Source organism: Heterodontus francisci, chromosome 22 (assembly GCF_036365525.1).
Source record: "Heterodontus francisci isolate sHetFra1 chromosome 22, sHetFra1.hap1, whole genome shotgun sequence".
Lineage (NCBI taxonomy): Eukaryota > Metazoa > Chordata > Chondrichthyes > Heterodontiformes > Heterodontidae > Heterodontus > Heterodontus francisci.
Window position 1 is genome coordinate 76,206,486 of NC_090392.1, and position 18,733 is coordinate 76,225,218.

At 43.7% G+C, this 18,733-nt stretch overlaps 1 protein-coding gene across 2 annotated transcripts in view; it reads right to left on the minus strand.

Annotated features, from left to right (window-relative positions):
• Positions 1-18,733, minus strand: part of LOC137381457 (carotenoid-cleaving dioxygenase, mitochondrial-like) — a 64,744-nt gene that overhangs the window by 21,842 nt on the left and 24,169 nt on the right. For both annotated transcript variants that reach the window (XM_068054077.1, XM_068054076.1), the window contains exons 2-5: positions 8,448-8,652; positions 4,912-5,123; positions 4,712-4,827; positions 23-125 (exon numbers count right to left, since the gene is read on the minus strand). In XM_068054077.1, the coding sequence (XP_067910178.1) occupies positions 23-125; positions 4,712-4,827; positions 4,912-5,123; positions 8,448-8,652 (636 nt within the window). The remainder of the gene's footprint in view (positions 1-22; positions 126-4,711; positions 4,828-4,911; positions 5,124-8,447; positions 8,653-18,733) is intronic.

Genomic DNA, 18,733 nt, shown 5'->3' on the forward strand with positions numbered 1-18,733 from the left:
TAATGTTGTAGGATAAATTTACCATTTTTGCCATATGAATTGCCCATGTTGTAGGTTGTCCCATCAGGATCATAGTGTGGATGGGCTGTTGCTCCATTCACTGCAATAAATTTGGTCCAATCTACCTAGCAACAAAATCATAAATGGCACAGACGAAGATTACCTTTAAAACTGTCAAACATTTTGGTTCCTTGTCATGTAGTTGTGAATGGATCTACAATGTTAATAATGGAGCAGACTGCTTGCTCTGGCTAAAGAGCATTAGACTTGAAGGGGTTAAGCAGAATTAAGCAATGTATTAAAAAAGCAACCCAGCAGAATACAATTAAGTCAGGATGGGAAAAGAAAGAAAGTTATTAGGGCAAAAGGCAGGATTAGGGAGTGAAGGTTGATAGCCAGGATCGGTGCAGGCTTCACAACATAGAATGTTTGACTAATGTGAAACAAAGAGATAATGGACTCAGGCTAGAGACATCTGGAGTGGGCACTGATAAAGACTAGAAGGGTGTATTCATTTGAGTGCATGATCAATCATCCATTGTTTGATCACATTGCGTGAGAAGAACAGTATATAAGTTTGTATCATTGTGTGTAAATCAGAGCACTATCTCGGACTGACTGAGGTGGACTCTCCTTGCATCTGCTCGAATAAATGATCAAAACTTGTACCTGAGTCTTCTTGAGTGGCGATTGAGTTGTCTCACAACAGATTCTTACTAAATGAATTAAATATTCCACAGGATACAATGCTACTCTACATGCCCTCACTACAGCAGAGTGCACTTTATACCTCAAGTTGCAACATGAAATCTCACATCAAGGAATGCACTGAAAAAATTCTTCCAACAAAACACCCACCCACACACACATATATACGTGGGCATTTGATTGTCACTGTAAGTATTTTTCAAACTTGTAGCACTTCAACATGCTTCAACAAATTTGGCTCGTAATATCCAAGAGCAAACATAGATGTTTGGAGGATCACTAAGTAAATTCAAAGATATGAGGGAGAAATTAAATGAAATGAATTGCAGGAGGATCTTTGTCAGCATCTCAGTCGAAGACAAGAGGAATGCCTTAAAAGGTGCTGAAAATGAAGAACAAATACATGCCAAAGATTAGCAAGTTCAGACTAAACAAGTGTGACCCTATCTATTTTAAAACACAAATTAAAACAGACTAGAGCAGTATGTAAATAGTCCAACTCGGGAAGGGGCCATACTGGACCTGGTGTTGGGGAATGAGCCCGGCCAGGTGGTTGAAGTTTCAGTAGGGGACTACTTTGGGAATAGTGATCACAATTCCGTAAGCTTTAAAATACTCATGGACAAAGACGAGAGTGGTCCTAAAGGAAGAGTGCTAAATTGGGGGAAGGCCAACTATACCAAAATTCGGCAGGAGCTGGGGAATGTAGATTGGGAGCAGCTGTTTGAAGGTAAATCCACATGTGATATGTGGGAGGCTTTTAAAGAGAGGTTGATTAGCGTGCAGGAGAGACATGTTCCTGTGAAAATGAGGGATAGAAATGGCAAGATTAGGGAACCATGGATGACAGGTGAAATTGTGAGACTAGCTAAGAGGAAAAAGGAAGCATACATAAGGTCTAGGCGGCTGATGAAAGACGAAGCTTTGAAAGAATATCGGGAATGTAGGACCAATCTTAAACGAGGAATTAAGAGGGCTAAAAGAGGTCATGAAATATCTTTAGCAAACAGGGTTAAAGAAAATCCCAAAGCCTTTTATTCATATATAAGGAGAAAGAGGGTAACTAGAGAAAGGATTGGCCCACTAAAGGACAAAGGAGGAATGTTATGCTTGGACTCAGAGAAAATGGGTGAGATTCTAAACGAGTACTTTGCATCGGTATTCACCGAGGAGAGGGACATGACGGATGTTGAGGTTAGGAACAGATGTTTGATTACTCTAGGTCAAGTCGGCATAAGGAGGGAGGAAGTGTTGGGTATTCTAAAGGGCATTAAGGTGGACAAGTCCCCAGGTCCGGATGGGATCTATCCCAGGTTACTGAGGGAAGCGAGAGAGGAAATAGCTGGGGCCTTAACAGATATCTTTGCAGCATCCTTAAACACGGGTGAGGTCCCGGAGGACTGGAGAATTGCTAATGTTGTCCCCTTGTTTAAGAAGGGTAGCAGGGATAATCCAGGTAATTATAGACCGGTGAGCCTGACGTCAGTGGTAGGGAAGCTGCTGGAGAAGATACTGAGGGATAGGATCTATTCCCATTTGGAAGAAAATGGGCTTATCAGTGATAGGCAACATGGTTTTGTGCAGGGAAGGTCATGTCTTACCAACTTAATAGAATTCTTTGAGGAAGTGACAAAGTTGATTGATGAGGGAAGGGCTGTCGATGTCATATACATGGACTTCAGTAAGGCGTTTGATAAGGTTCCCCATGGCAGGCTGATGGAGAAAGTGAAGGCGCTTGGGGTCCAAGGTGTACTAGCTAGATGGATAAAGAACTGGCTGGGCAACAGGAGACAGAGAGTAGCAGTGGAAGGGAGTTTCTCAAAATGGAGACGTGTGACCAGTGGTGTTCCACAGGGATCCGTGCTGGGACCACTGTTGTTTGTGATATACATTAATGATTTGGAGGAAAGTATAGGTGGACTGATTAGCAAGTTTGCAGACGACACTAAGATTGGTGGAGTAGCAGATAGTGAAGGGGACTGTCAGAGAATACAGCAGAATATAGATAGATTGGAGAGTTGGGCAGAGAAATGGCAGATGGATTTCAATCAGGGCAAATGCGAGGTGATGCATTTTGGAAGATCCAATTCAAGAGTGAACTATACAGTAAATGGAAAAGTCCTGGGGAAAATTGATGTCCAGAGAGATTTGGGTGTTCAGGTCCACTGTTCCCTGAAGGTGGCAACGCAGGTAAATAGAGTGGTCAAGAAGGCATACGGCATGCTTTCCTTCATCGGACGGGGTATTGAGTACAAGAGTTGGCAGGTCATGTTACAGTTGTATAGGACTTTGGTTCGGCCACATTTGGAATACTGCGTACAGTTCTGGTCGCCACATCAAAAGGATGTGGATGCTTTGGAGAGGGTGCAGAGGAGGTTCACCAGGATGTTGCCTGGTATGGAGGGCGCTAGCTATGAAGAGAGGTTGAGTAGATTAGGATTATTTTCATTAGAAAGACGGAGGTTGAGGGGGGACCTGATTGAGGCGTACAAAATCATGAGAGGTATAGACAGGGTGGATAGCAAGAGGCTTTTTCCCAGAGTGGGGGATTCAATTACTAGAGGACACGAGTTCAAAGTGAAAGGGGAAAAGTTTAGGGGGGATATGCGTGGAAAGTTCTTCACGCAGAGGGTAGTGGGTGCCTGGAACGCGTTGCCAGCGGAGGTGGTAGATGCGGGCACGATGGCGTCTTTTAAGATGTATCTAGACAGATACATGAATGGGCAGGAAGAAAAGAGATACAGAACCTTAGAAAATAGGCAACATGTTTAGAGAGAGGATCTGGATCGGCGCAGGCTTGGAGGGCCGAAGGGCCTGTTCCTGTGCTGTAATTATCTTTGTTCTTTGTTTGTTCTTTGAAATAAAGAGGAAAAGTTACCTTTACAAATTATGCAGGGTGAAGGGCTCACTGGGATGAATGTAGATTAATGGCTAAAAGGATACGAAGAGAAGTTAATAGAGATCACGAGAAAAAGCATAGCTGCAGAAGTAAAATATCATAGTAAAAATTCTTCCAGTTCTATAATAGCAAGAGGATTGTTAGAGAAGAGGTAAGAACATTAGAAGATGCAAATGAGCTTGAAATTGAGGATCAGATATTCTAAATGATTACTTCACAAGGGAAAACATGAATAGCATGCCCTCCCCAAAAAGGAGTAGCACAGCATAGGGGGCAATTGTCGACTTCAATGAAAAAGAAACTCAGGTGAGCGTATAATGGGTGACCAATCTTCTACCACCATTTGTACCACCCCACCAAAGTTGAGAATTACTTCCATAGTTCATGACTTCAATGGGATAGACGTGGTAGATATATTGCCAAATTTAGGACTGAGGTTCAAAAGCAGCCGTCAGGCTCCTGAGTAGAATATTCAAGGGGCCAATAACACCCATTTTAAGCACTTTCAGGTGAGGGGGAAATCAGGTGAGGGAGATCACACCCCAAAAATTAGTCCCACCAACTCTTACTTTGCGCCTAGAAATTTTCTTCACGGGGGACAATTTCTCCCCCAAATTCTTTTGCAAGAGAAATAGATATTTGCTTGAAAAGGAGCAATATTAAACATAATGAGAAGGAACTAAGAGAATGGGATAAGATGAGGTGGTTCATGTGCACAATACTGGCACAAACTTGATGAGCCAGATGGCCTATTTCTGCATTGTAACAGTATGTGATTCTCTGAAGCAAATGGTATTTGAAGAGACAACTTGAATCTTTCTGAAAACAAGAAGATAACGAAAAAGTATGAAGGTAAGATTGAGAGTAACCAAATAGAAATGGACTTTTTTTTTAGTTAATATGCCTTTTCCTAAATTATAGTATGTTTGCTAAGTTTGTGCTCGAAATGTAATTGTACTAATAAACCTAAAAGCAATTTAACATACAAGTGTTAAAAGTAACAACGTTTTGAATGTCAGCTTTTTCTTCAAGCAGATGCACCGTTCTTGAACTAACCTTCACAAAATGCAGTTTGATCCAATGAGGCACTAATGTAAAACTTACCTTTTCTTCTGTTTCAAGGGTACTGGGATTCACTTTATGGATGAAATTAGTTTCTGTGGTCGCATAGTAATCTCCTTTGTACCGTGCAAAGTTCACACTGTCATTATCAGTGGCTTCTTAAAAAAAAACATTTTCTTTAATTAGAACACTGGGTTTTATCTTTACATAGTTTCAAAGAACAATTAAATTTGTGTACATACTTAGTATTTCAAATCTGCTAATGAAGCGTTTAAAAATGTTTTTGCAAGGGTCTGGCATCGCTACAGTTCCAAATTCAGATACCATGATACGATTGTTTGTGCTGTTAGTCCGGTATGCTTCACTGCGTAGAAACTTGCTCATATAGGTTACATTACCATCTTCAATTTTAAACTGATGCATCAATGCCATACCATCAAACCAGTGGTTGTACCTAAAGAGAGGATAGACCAGAATGAGTATGGTTGAGGACATTTTGTGTGGCAGATAAAGACATGTTACTGTTTGTTTTCATTTTTTAATGGGACATCCTGCACACTTATTACCATGAGTAAGTTCAAATGATGAGTGGGTAAATCATGAAGGCAAGATATTTTTAAGATACTGTTAACAACATAACATTTGGACATTGTTCATGTGATTTTCCCTTCATGTCACATATAAAGGGCTGTATTTTCACCACAGAGACAGGAAATAGGAGCCAGATCTGTTTTTAGGTCAGAATCCCGCCTCTGGTGGAAAACTGATTAAAGTTCAGGCTTTCACAGGTGTGAGCCATTAATTGATATGGAGACAGGTTCCCCATCCATTTAGAGTCAGCGGGGAAGGGGGTAGGCAGGTCTGATGAAGTGTGGGACTCTTCAGACATCCCACGGCAGCCAGTGAGGCTACTGTTTGTCCTGAGGGAGAGATAAGTAGTTTGTGCCAAAGCCTTCCACTGCACTGGAGGGAAGCGAAATGTCACAGGGGAGCCAGAGGCCTGGTACCTGGTGAGGACAGTCCCTCACTTTATTGATGCCAGGCCTGGATCTAATGCTGGAGGCTGTGATGGAGAGAAGGGATGTCCTCTTCCCGGAAGGTGACAGGAGGTGGCCACCTCGTCGTGCAGCAGGAGTACCTCTTTGTTCAATGTTATTTCCCTCCCCTTCGAAATCCTCCTCTCTTACCTCCTGCTCCTCCCCTGATGAGCTGTCTACTTCAAGAGTCACACCTCTCTGAAGAGCCATGTTATGGAGAGTGCAGCAGATCATCACAATGATAGACCCTTGCAGGAAGGTATTGGAGGGCACCACCTGACCAGTCCAGGCACCAGAATCGCAACTTCAGAAGCCCAGTGGCCTACTCAATGGTTGTCCTGCTGAGCAGGTGGCATTGCTTATATCACATCTGTGCCTCTGTGGAACTGCCTTAGAGGGGTCAGTAGCCATCTCCTCAAGGGATTTCCCTTGTCTCCTAGGATCCATCCACGTACTTTGGGGTGAATATATGAGGCAGCTTGGACTGGCAGATGATGAATGAGTCATGGTGCGAGGAAAGCAAGCACTCATATGGAGGAAGCTCTTGTTGGACATAGAGGAATTGGAAGCCCTTCCTGTTGGTGGATTTCACTGACCAGTCACTGGGTGCAATCGATGCTGCCCTGCATCTGGGGGAATCCAGCAAAAGAAGTGAAACTCAATACCCACTGTCCCTGCGAGGCCACGTCTATCGTTAAATAAATGTACTTTTTTTTTTAGTTAATATACCTATGTAAATTCTAATTTAGGGCATGGTGATCAGTGCTGAGAGGTGCAAGGTGTTCAAAGAGGGCACAGATGTCTGTGACCATCTACCTGGAGGGTGGCAGTCTCTTGTGGCATTGGTCCTCGCTCATCTCCAGGTAGATCTGTCTTCCATTGCCTTCTGCACTTCTTTCATCTCCTGTGCCTTCCTGATGCTCAGGGCTCTGCCCTTCCTGCAGAGGGTGTTGCCCCTCATTGCAACTTGGCCCAAAATCTGATAGTTGTGCCCCCATTGCCATATACAGCCTTCTTTCTGAGCAGGTGGCCACCCAATTTTCCTTGGCAGCCTTGCCCCCTGCTCATGCCAGGGGCTGCTGACCCCATTCAAAGTCCGGGCGCTGAGTATCCACTCTCCCTGCCACCTTTGCAGCACCAAGGGTACTCCCTTACCAACCGCCCAGTCCCCCTTTGCCCTGCTGACCCTCTCATGGGGCCGGGGTGATGCCCTGGGCACCCATGACTGGATTCCCACTCTTTGCCTGCCTGCCTGCCTTTAGCTGATCAGTTTCTGAAGGCGTGAGTAAGCTGTCCGCCCCTTTAAAAATTGGAACTTCAGCCCCTGGCAAGCTCGAAATGAGCTTTTTAACAAGTTTAATTGGACTTAATTGGGACAAGAACAGGATTCCTGTCCCGTTCTCCTCCTGCCTTGGCAACTATTGCTGGTGCCGGGATCAGTGCCTTGAAATTGGGCCTCCACAACTCCGTTCCCAACTTCGGGGGCCCCCGAAAATTCAGCCCAAAGGGTATATCAGTTCTTCTTTGCACAGCAGATATGCAATGCATTATCAAGAAATATATCTAGCAATGGATTGATAGCAAGTATTAAGTACCAAGCTTGACTCGCTAATGCTAGCTGGCATCAACGATGCAATCTTGCTACTGAAAATAATGAGTTTGCACGTATTAGCACCAAGGAGCTTTTGATGAAGAATTCCAGTGATTCAGATAAATGTGAACCCTATTTGATACCAGCCAGTACTGAGTGCTGGGAATTGAGGTTACCTTCTTTTACAGTAACAATCCAGCCAAACCCTCAGGAATAAGTGAACAAAGATGGACTTGTAGGCCATATAATATTTTGATGGAAAACAGCAAATGACATGAAGGACCTTTTTAATGATGAGGTTTATATTCCTGTAATTCCACTCAACCTTTCCGGCCTGGAAAGGGAACAATTGAAACCGTGGAGTCTTATTCCTGCAGGTACCAAATTGTTCTTTGAGACTTTTTACAAAAACAGATTCTTATTTTCCTTTCTGTCTCTTTTTTCTCTCTTGCAATCCAATAGAGTCCTAGAGTCACTTACAGCACAGAAGGAGCCCATTTGGTCCATCAAGTCCATGCCAGTTCCCTGCGGAGCAATCAACAGCTCAATTCCTATAGTCCTGCAAGTTAATTTCCTTCAAGAAGCCATCCAATTTCCTTCTTAAATCATTGATTGTCTCCGCTTCCACTGCCCTTTCTTTCTTTCCCTCTCTCTGTTTCTCTTTCAATTCCCAATTTGACTTTAATGCATCCTATTTCCTTCTCTATCTTTCCTGTTTCTTTCTCTAACCTTAAATCTCTTTACTACATTAAAGGCACTGTATAAATGCAAGTTGTTGTTTAAGGAGATGGACTGTTGGTCCAATCGTATACCAGGGTCCGAGGAGCCCCGTTACCCTTACCATTATCAGCTTGCATTTCCAACAATGTGCGGCACAAATAATTTTCCAGCTGAAGGTTGAGGGAAAAAGTATAACTAATGGGCCATCGATTTTTCCATTGGTGCAAATCATCCAGATTGCCCCTCAGTTTGGGTGCACAATTAACACCTGATGTAAATGCATCAATGCATTTGTTACTAATATTACACAGCATGATTTCAAACAACATATTTTTCTATGAAAAGGATTGCTGCTGCTAACTGGAAAAGTCTCTTCAGAAACACACAGAGGTTTTTGTGCAATAAATATGCACAGAAATGATGCACTTACTTGTCATTTCCAAATTCAAATTTTCCAGGCCCATTTCTCAGCAGAATTCCTCTTAACCATTTAGGAATTTCCCCTTTGACTTTCACTGGAATGGGTTCAGGGGTTTCCTCCACAGTCATGAACAGCGGTGCTAGACACTCTAGTCCCTTTTTCCTGCTGTAGTATATTGGTTCCTTCTTCATTTTTGGATGAAGGTGTCTCAAAGCTTAAAAAAAAAATCCAGAAATAAATTACACCACCAAAACACTTTAGGGCACTGTGAAAACACAGAACGTTGATGGTCAATTGACCGGTTATAAAATAGGTTACAAGCCTCCACACATTAGGTGGATATTGGTTATGTCATTAGAGGAAACAGCAAGTACAGGTTATTTAACTCTGTGAGGTTCTGGTTGCCATAAACATAATAATAGACCAGAATAAATGTCAATCGATCAGTTCATTTTCTAACCATTGATTGTAACAGATTTCCTGGTTAAAATAGATCAGTCTTGAACTTTTGATAAGGAGCATACAGACAATTACAATACTGCCTCAGCTATATGCCACTAGGAAACATCTACCCTCGTTATATTCTTCTGAAATCTTTACCATAGAAAACACCGTAATATCTGAGATAGACAGTGGAACAGGACAGAACAATTAATTTATTAGGGATGCCACCATAGCTAGAAAAATTAATATAAGAGCTATAATGTGCTCAAAGCAGGAAGATTCCACCCACCAATCCCCACCCCCTCCACAGGCCCAGAAATTGGGTTGCCCAGTTGCGAGTGCATACTCCGCATTGGTTATTGGTTAGGTCTCCCTTTTATTGCTCGGGGTTCTCACCTGAAACTAATATTTAGGCCATTCCATTTGCAAATTGGGGCCTAACACTTAACTCAGGCTGCTTTATGTAATTGATTCCCAACTGACCGCAGCATACACTATGCAGTCAAGGATTTTAAAGGGGAGGCACGAGGGGTGGAACAAGATGAAGGAAAAAAAATGCCAGAGGAGTAGAGAAAGAGGAAAAAGAATGTCTTGGTGACAAAGACCACAACATCTCTGTGGTGGTTTGGGCAGGGAAAGTACAGAAAGGTATAACCAGTTGAGGAAGCTTCAGCAAGACCACACATAAGTCAAGTTTTTGTCAAAACGAAGATGTCACTGCAATCAGTCACAGTAAGATTGTGGATGGCAAGGATCTTGTTAACAGCTGAATGGACATTCTGGATGAGTACTGTTGATCTGCAAGCAAAGTCAAAGGAGAATAATGATGAGTATGGTGAGCAGAATGGGAAGGAATTAGGCATGGCAGAGATTAGAAAGACATGTTGTAGTCATAAGCAGAGGACCTTCTCTTTTTCTCCTGATATCTTGTACCAGATAAATTAAAAATTGGCATACTTGGTATCTCAATTTTACAATCAATGTTAACCAACAAACAGCCCAAACATACCAAACTTAATTAGATCAACAACCTCGCCAAACAATGAAGGACTTCATAAAGCAAGGCTCATGGATTCAACAGAAATTGTCCTCTCTTTAGTGAGTTTCCTTCTGTCTCTGTTCTTTCAGTAACCTAACTTTTTATATGCACTCTTTAATTGAAAATATTTTAAATAAAAATTAATTTTTGGCTGACTCTAGGTCAAGGCCGGTGACCAATCAGGCAGCTTAGAGGATGATTTTGCCAAGAAGGCGGCAGGCCTGTGACGGGTTGCGACTGTGGTGAGGTGGGTGGGGGAACGGTGGTGTATCCAAGACAGCAGCACCTGCCTTTTCTGGCTCAATAAAAATAATTTTAACACTCTGCTTTTTAGGTATCTCCCGCTACACCAGCAGGTTTTTACTGAGTGGATCATCCATGGTGCAGACTCCAACCAGAAGATGGTTAAAATGGCACTGAGGTCCTATGTACATCATAGGAGCCCAATTTGCATAGATTAATAATGCTCCCCCTTGAAGCTGGTGGGCACGTGGGCTGCCCAGCAGAAAGGCATAGGAGAACTGATGGGGAAGCAGAAATGGGGCAGTGAGTGCACCACCTCCATTTTAACTCTGCTACTGCCCTATTTCCCCAGTTGAAAGTTAAAATCTCCCCGTGATGCCAAAGAAATCAGGTTTCCATACTGTAAAGCTACATTCAATAACAAATGAACAACAATAACTCATAACTTTTCCAAAATAAGCATGCATGCCCATTGCCAGTAATGTGATACAGCAACATCAGTCTGCTGTTTTCCTACAGGTTAGAAAATTGCTAATATATAAAAATAGCATGCAGAAGTATTTACTTTGGTTTGTATCCAAACAAAAGCTTCACTGTTTTAAATAGCAAGACTGAAGCATAACCAATAAACCTCAATTTCAAAACAGAAGCAAACCATGTTCTAACTTAGATACACTAAAATATTGACTGACTTTTTAACACTTTAATCTTGCTCATTCGAGTACTGCAAGGAAGATATCCAAATGTTTCAGTTAAGCAGACACTTGTTAAGTGAGATTCATCATTAGCATTAGCTCAAGGTGGTTATTACATAGTTCTGGCGTTGGCACTGGACTTTAACTTTTGTACTGGGACTTTCAATGCTTTTTTGCATGAGGGGGTTATGGCTATTTTATATTTCATAATGCTTCAGGAAGCAACAACTTATCGAGTCATAGAAATGTCAGTGCAGGAAGTGGCTATTTGGCACACATACCTTTGATGGCACAAGCTCCACATCAAAGGTATCTACTCAACCTCATTCCATTTCATTGCACCGTTTGATAATTTTCACCAAGTACTTATATCGCTCCCTCTTCATTATAATTATTCATTTGGCTTCAATTGTCACTTGTGGCGATGCAATCCATATTCTAATAATTCTTTGCATGGAAATTTTTAAAAAATAATAATGGCCCAGATTTTGCAGGAGTAATGACAATGAAACGGTCAGCATTCGCCGTCATTACTCCTCTGACGCTGACAGCATCTTCTGGAGTCCGCACAAGCACAGATTATCTATGTTTCTCCAGAGAGTGCATTGTTGAAGTACCCCCAGTCTGCAATCAATTAGAAATCACTGAACTTAAGAGAACTTGCCCTTTTAGGCTATTAGTCTCACAGTAAAACACTTTGAAAAAGTTGCACCTTGCTGAATGAGGTGAAACTGACTTTTTAACAGCATGCTAACTTCATAATTACTGAATAGCCTCAATGGTCCTTAGAAACTAATTATAGATGTGTAGAATGTCAAATTTCTTCATTATGTTAAACATTACACATTATTAATTTTTTTAAAAAGTGTTTATGATATTGCAGCTTCTACCTTCATCTTGTGTATGTCCCATTTATTTTACTCGTAAAAATTTAATTAATAATGAGTAATAATCAGTGCCTTTTACTTCCTGGTTTGCTGTCTCTGAGAATACTTCAATGTGACTGGCTGTTTACTGTGCTTGATGACATCATTGTTGCTCGATGCCAGGAGATCCCCTTGACTTGGTGCCAGATTCAAACTAACACTGGGAAAGGGGAAATCCATGACACAGTAATTGCTAGACTTGTGTCCAGCTTTCTTCGAGATCAGCAGCGAGCACCGTCACTTCACCACTGACCGTGAAATCCAGTCTTATGTTCTTAGTTACTAATTCACCGGGCAATGTAAATTTACCCTTACAAATATTTCCAAAACTTTGAACATTTCTATTAGAATCCATTTATTCTTCACTGCTTCCACAAATACCACCCTAGTTTTTCAAATCTCTTTTTCATATCATTCAAGTGAATCATTCATCTTTCCCATGACTGGAGTAATCTTTCTCTAATGGGATATGCTATTTGGTGAATAATTTCCTTTTACTGTGTTAGGCATTAAGAATCATGTGGGCACACCACATAGATGAAAATCAGGCAATCACATGCCCATAGCAGAGCTAATCTGGTTTTCTTTTCATTGAAAGAGAAAGGAAGGTGAAGTAAGGGTTTTCTAAATCATAAATTTTAAATGCTTAAAATGTCATCTTGACTGGTGACGATAAAATATATTTCCGTTATAAATTAAAAGGAAATTGAGAAATTGAACAACAATTTATATAACAACAGCATTTATATAATGCCTTTAACGTAGTAAAAAAAGATCCCAAGCCACTTCACAGGCATGTCATAAAACAAAATTTGACACCAGGCCACACAAGGAGACATTAGGACAGATGACCAAAAACTTTGTCTAAGAGGGAGGTTTTAAGAAGCATTTTAATGGAGGAAAGAGAGGTGGAGAGAAGAAGTTTAGGGAGGAATTCCAGAGCTTAAGGCTTAGACGGTTGAAGGCATGGCCATTAATGCTGGAATAATTAAGCCTGGTGATGCTCAAGAGCCCAGAATTAAAGGAGCACAGATATCTTGGAGGTTTATGGGGCTGGAGGAGATTACAGATAGTAGAGGCAAGGGCATGGCGATATTTGAAGTGAGAAGTGTGTTGATGATTGTGATGTGCTGTATGTTAACAAAATTTAGCTTATGGGAACTCTTTGTAAGACCAATAGTGCTGCAATGGAGCACACATGAAGACAAGGATAAGAACTGAGCAAGCCATTGGGATCTTCAAAGGAAAGAAGGGTCCTATGTCTGTGGGTGGCTTGCAAAGTACTGTCTCATAAATTGTGGTAGCATGCTGTATGATTCACAACTTTGCAATTAGGAAAGGACTGATGGTAGATTCCCAAAGGATTCTGAAGAGCCTGATGACTGCATGCTCATGCTGTGGACCCTGCCTATGAAGAGCAGAAAGCTAATGTAGTGGCAACGTCTGCCTGATAGCTGAGAAACAGACTCATGCAGTACACCTTCACCTATGAAGCACTGTTATGTGGATGTCTCAGCTCATCAAAGATCTGCTCCTTTTCACCAAACTCCCAATAGATAATGTAAAACCCTTGCACCTCACACCAGCCAATATATCTTGAGCCTCATTATAAGCCTGATTTTTTTCAATCATGTATTTGTCTTTGTTTACATTTTTGTACAATGGAACCATAAAAGAAGCCGATTATCAGCCCAATGGCAAGATGTACGGTAGTCAGTAGAGGAGTTGACAGAGTTGGAGGCCTGATTTGGGGGCAGATGGTGGTGGGGAGGGACGATGGTGTTGTGAGGATCCGATAGTGGTTGGGGGAAGATGGTAGGCGGGCGGGAATTTTTCATTGGGCAGGGTGGCGGGCGGGGGGGCCCGGCCACCTGCCGAAAAGTCAGTGGCGAGCCTGCCTCTGCCAGGGCTGGGAATCCAGACTGGAGTTTACACTACCCAGGCCCTTAATTAGACTTGGGAGGGGCTTCCACCTCCTTGAGGCAGGAAGTCCCGCTTAATGGAGCTGCTGGCCATTCAGTGGGCTGGCAGCTCTTAGTCCCAGCAGTGCCACCGGGCGCGGTGTCCACTGAAAGGACTACACCCAGCTTCAGGAGGCAGATGAAGGACAGCCCCGGCAAAAAAGTAAACTTTTAGGGTCTCACCGAGACAAACGGTCAGACCCCAGCGAGGCAAGGGGGGTCGGTTAGGGGGGTGTGGGCGTTGTGCATTGGGGATGTTTGGGACTTCGCGGGTGGCCCTCCATAGGGCATAGGGTGCCCAATCAGAAGGGCCGCCCCCACATCCCGCGAGAAGGCCACCTAGTTTCATCAGGCCTGCTTTCTGAGGCCTCGGCCACCCGCCTGCCAAGTGTATAATACCCAATGATGGTGGGTGGAGGCCCTTAAGTGGCAGTTAATTGGCCATTTAAGGGCCCTGATTGGTCTGGGGCGGGCGGGCTGTTTCTCACCGCCACTGCCCCACGTAAATTTGCAGTGGAATCGGGAGCATGTCGGGAAGGGCCCCCACAGCACCCCACTCCATTTTACGCGCACCCCCCCTCCCCTCCCCCCCACTCTGCCACCAGCCCACTCTTTCATGGTGTGGAAGGGGGGGTGGGGGGGGGGGGGGAGGGGTTTACTGGGTAGCTTATTGGGCCTGCAGAAAACACGCCTGCTCTTCCTGGCCCATAGGCAGTGCTCTAAAGGCACTCATCTCATGGATTCAGCCCTTCTCGCCTGCTTTCAACAACAGTTTCCAGAGGCTTGCTAAAATGAGTTAAAATTAGAATGACTGAAAGCAGAACATTCGGAAAACCCAATCTGTCCGACTTCACAACAGACCCATCCCCTACTGCACGGTGCTCGTCTCTGGGCTAAAAGCCACGCCTAGCTCTTCTGTGAATAGCCTCTAATTTGAATTAGTAGTTACAGACCTGTCAAAATAAAAGCCCCATTCGTGCTGTTGAAGGAATCCACTTTTTGCATTAAAGAATGCCTGCTCCTCATCACAATTCTTTAAAAGTAAAGCACTTAAAATATATATTTAATTTCCTTCTGCTTTTTGTTGAGTTTCTCTATGTTTTCTATTAAAAAGGAAACATGTTGGGCTGAATTTTACCGGCCCCTTGACGCTGCGGGTCGTAGACTGGGGGCTTGTTAAATGCTGTGGGGGGAGTCCTGTCTCCACCCGCAATGATGAGAAGGCCTACCGCATATTACCGACAGCAGTGGAACCTTGGTGCAGCCCCACCCCCCGCCGCCAGGCAGCGGGCCCTTTATCTCCATATTAAAATAAGACCTAATAAAATGCAAATTCACCTACCATCAGGCGGCAGCCATCCCACTCTGCTATTACGGCCGCCGTTTGTGCTCCGCGTGCCTTCAGAACTCCATACGGTGTTCTAGGCGAGAACCTGGTGGGGCGAGGGGAGTAATAGAATTGTCAGGGCGGGAGGGGTGGAGGAGTGGGGAGAACACATTTTATTGGATTGGGGATGGTGGGAAGGGGCCAAATGTTCAACAGTTCGGGGAGAAAGTTTGGGAAGAGAACAAATTATTTTTTGAGAATTAATGCCACTTAAGTGACCATGGGGGGGGGCCTCAACATCTTTATTCATTGCCAATAAAACTTCCCAATGACTGCATCTTTAAAAATTAAAATTACTTTGTAAGGGCTTAAAGCCCTTTCAAAATGGCACCGGCGCCTGACGCCATTGCTGGGAACGCGGTGGCCGCCCCCTTACGTCATCAAAAGTGGCCACTCCGCCCCCTCTATTTAAATGAGCCTCCGCGCATAATATCACGGGGGCTCAGGGACGGCGCATCCGCGTGGGATGCACGCCATTTTAGAGTGCGCTGCCGCGAACTCATAAAATTCAGCCCGTTATCTTCATCAGTCAACATGGTATTTTATACACTAATAGAGCTGAATTTAGTCAGGGTGGCAGGGGCAAGCCCACCTCGGCTGTTTGTGGGGCCCCCGGCCATAGTTTCGGCCCATCCAGCAACTAATTAGTTTTTAAAAAAATATTTCCAAAATATACTTTATTTGTAAAGATCTGTAAAAAATACATTACAAAACAGCACCAAGTCACAGGAGATCAGTTTCCTTCAATACAGGACTGAGTTGCCTCACAACCCTTTCATTTCATTTTACCTGCCATGTACTATTTGCAGCAAAGAAATATTTTCTGGATACAGCCAGAGGGGTTTTCCTTGGATCCAGCCCCTCAGTTCACCTTAGTGCGGGGACCTTACACAGTGGTCTTTCCCCATTGAGCCTTTGGCTGCCCCAGGCTTTAGTGCGTCCCTCAGCACGTAATCCTGGACCTTGGAATGTGCCAGTCTGCAACATTTGGTCGTGGACAACTCTTTGCGCTGGATGACCAGCAAGTTTCGGGCAGACCAAAGGGCGTCTTTCACCGAATTGATAGTCCTTCAGCAGCAGTTGATGTTTATCTCGGTGTGCGTCCCTGGGAACAGCCTGTAGAGCACAGACTGCTGTGTTAACAGAGCTGCTTGGGATGAACCTTGACAAAAGCCACTGCATCTCTTTCCACACCTGCTTTGCAGAGACACATTGAAGAAGGAGGTGGGCAACCGTCTCTTCCCCACCTCAGCCACCGTGAGGGCATTGTGCGGAGCGGGTGAGACTCTGGGCGTGCAGGAAGGATCTGACAGGGAGGGCTCTTCTCACCACCAGCCAAGCTACATCTTGGTGCTTGTTTGAAAGTTCTGGTGATGAGGCATTCTGCCAAATAACTTTGGCGGTCTGCTCGGGGAACCATCCGACAGGATCCCCTGTCTCCTTTTCCATAGGGCCTTGAGAACATTCCGTGCAAAACACTGCCTGATGGACCGGTGGTCAAAGGTGTTTTCCCGCAGAAACTGCTCCACGAAGGATAGGTGGTACGGCACGGTCCAACTGCATGGAGCGTTCCGCGGCAATGTGACCAGGCCCATCCTTCGCAACACCGAGGACAGATAGACCCTCAGCACGTAGTGACGCTTGGAGTTTGCGTACTGGAGATCTACACACAGCTTGATGCAGCCGCACACGAAGGTGGTCATCAGGATGAGGGCCACGTTGGGTACATTTTTCCCGCCCTTGTCCAGAGATTTCAACATCGTGTCCCTCCGGACCTGGTCCATTTTAGATCCCCAGATGAAGCGGAAAATGGCTCGGGTGACTGCCACAGCGCAGGAGTGGGGTATGGGCCAGACCTGCGCCACGTAGAGCAACAACGTGAGCGCCTCGCACCTGATGACCAGGTTCTTACCCACAATGGAGAGAGATCGCTGCCCCCACATGCCCAACTTTTGTTGTACCTTGGCTACTCGCTCCTCCCAGGTTTTGGTGCACGCCCCGGCCCTTCCGAACCATATCCCCAGCACCTTCAGGTAATCTGACCTGACGGTGAAGGGGACAAAGGATCGGTCAGCCCAGTTCCCAAAGAAAGAACATGGCATTTAAAGGAGGAGAGCCCACCTTCAAGAGCTGCTGGATAGTCGGAGGTGTCCAGCAATGCCTCCTTCCATAGTGCATGTGACCTTTTTATTTAGCACGTGAATTTTTTGCTGCAGTGTTTTCCCCATTTTAGATAAAAGTACATTCAATAATGGTGTTGCAAGCAGAAAATTTGCAATCTTCCAAGATCTTGCTTTTCGTTGAAATTCAAAATTTGAAATATTTAAATCTTTCTACAATGTAGATTATGTGTAGTCATCTCATTTTTTAGATCATCAGTGGGTTTATTTTAAGGCTCTTTAATCATTTTTTCATCTCAGTATTGATTTCTATATATTTGAACCTGAATTTTAAGAATAAAATTCCAGGGTATAATGTTGTGATCTGAAACTGTTTACCATTGTGTGGATAAAATCCCTTTTAGCTGTATTGTTTTTCAAGGGGGGAAAATCATGTAATTGGCAGGAATTATTACTAGATTACTTTCTCATAGGCTATTTTATCTCCTCTCCTGAGCCTTTGTCATAATTTGTACTTAAAAACTAAGGGGAAATCAGATACCTATTTTTGGATGAGCCGCAATTTCATCTAGCAAAACATCTAGAAAACGCCATATCTTTGCTACTGATTTCATTTCCATGCTTGGTCACTGTGTCAGGCTGAACCAGACTGGTTTCAATCTCATCTAACTCTGAGCTGAGTGCCTGGCTCCACATCCTCTCCAAACAACACAGACCATCTGCTGCTGAAATCCTCATTCATCTCTGTCACCTCCAGACTTAACTATTGCAATGCTCTCCTGGCCAGATTCTATCCTCTACTCTCCATTCACCTAAATTCATCAAAAATCTTGTTGCCTATGTACTATCCTTCACTAAGTCCCACGCGATCCATTAGCTTTGTCCTCGATAATCTATATTGTTCCAACTTTCCCCAACATCTCATCCTGTTTAAATCCCTTCATGGCCTTTCCATCACCTCCCCCATCTCTCTAATTTCCTTCATCCTAACAATCATCCCTTTTCTCTAAACTTTATGTTCCTGACTTTGACCTTGTAAATATCCCCTCTGTTTGCCCCATTAGCAGCCATGCCTTCAGCCACATAGGCCCCATGCTCTGTAATTCCCTCCCTAAATGCTTCTGCCTCTCCAACTCCCTCTTCTCCTTTCAGACACTCCTTGAACCCACTTGTTTTACTTATCTTTTAACTTCCCCACCTATTATCTCCTTCTTTAGCTCAGTGTCTGTTGTTTGATTGTACCTCTGTGAAGTATTCCGTGCTGTTTCTCGATGTTAAAGATGTTATGTAAATGCAAATTGTTGTTGTTGTTTATGCATTTTTTTTTTACTATCACCAAGTTTCAAGCTGTAGGGTCTGTCAGCAATTACATAATTAACACCAATGAGATCCCAAACCTTATCTTTTTAATTACCTTATTCCCCCATGTACCAATCTAAATTTTTGCTTTTTTCCCCCCCATTTTGCCATGGTCCTCTGT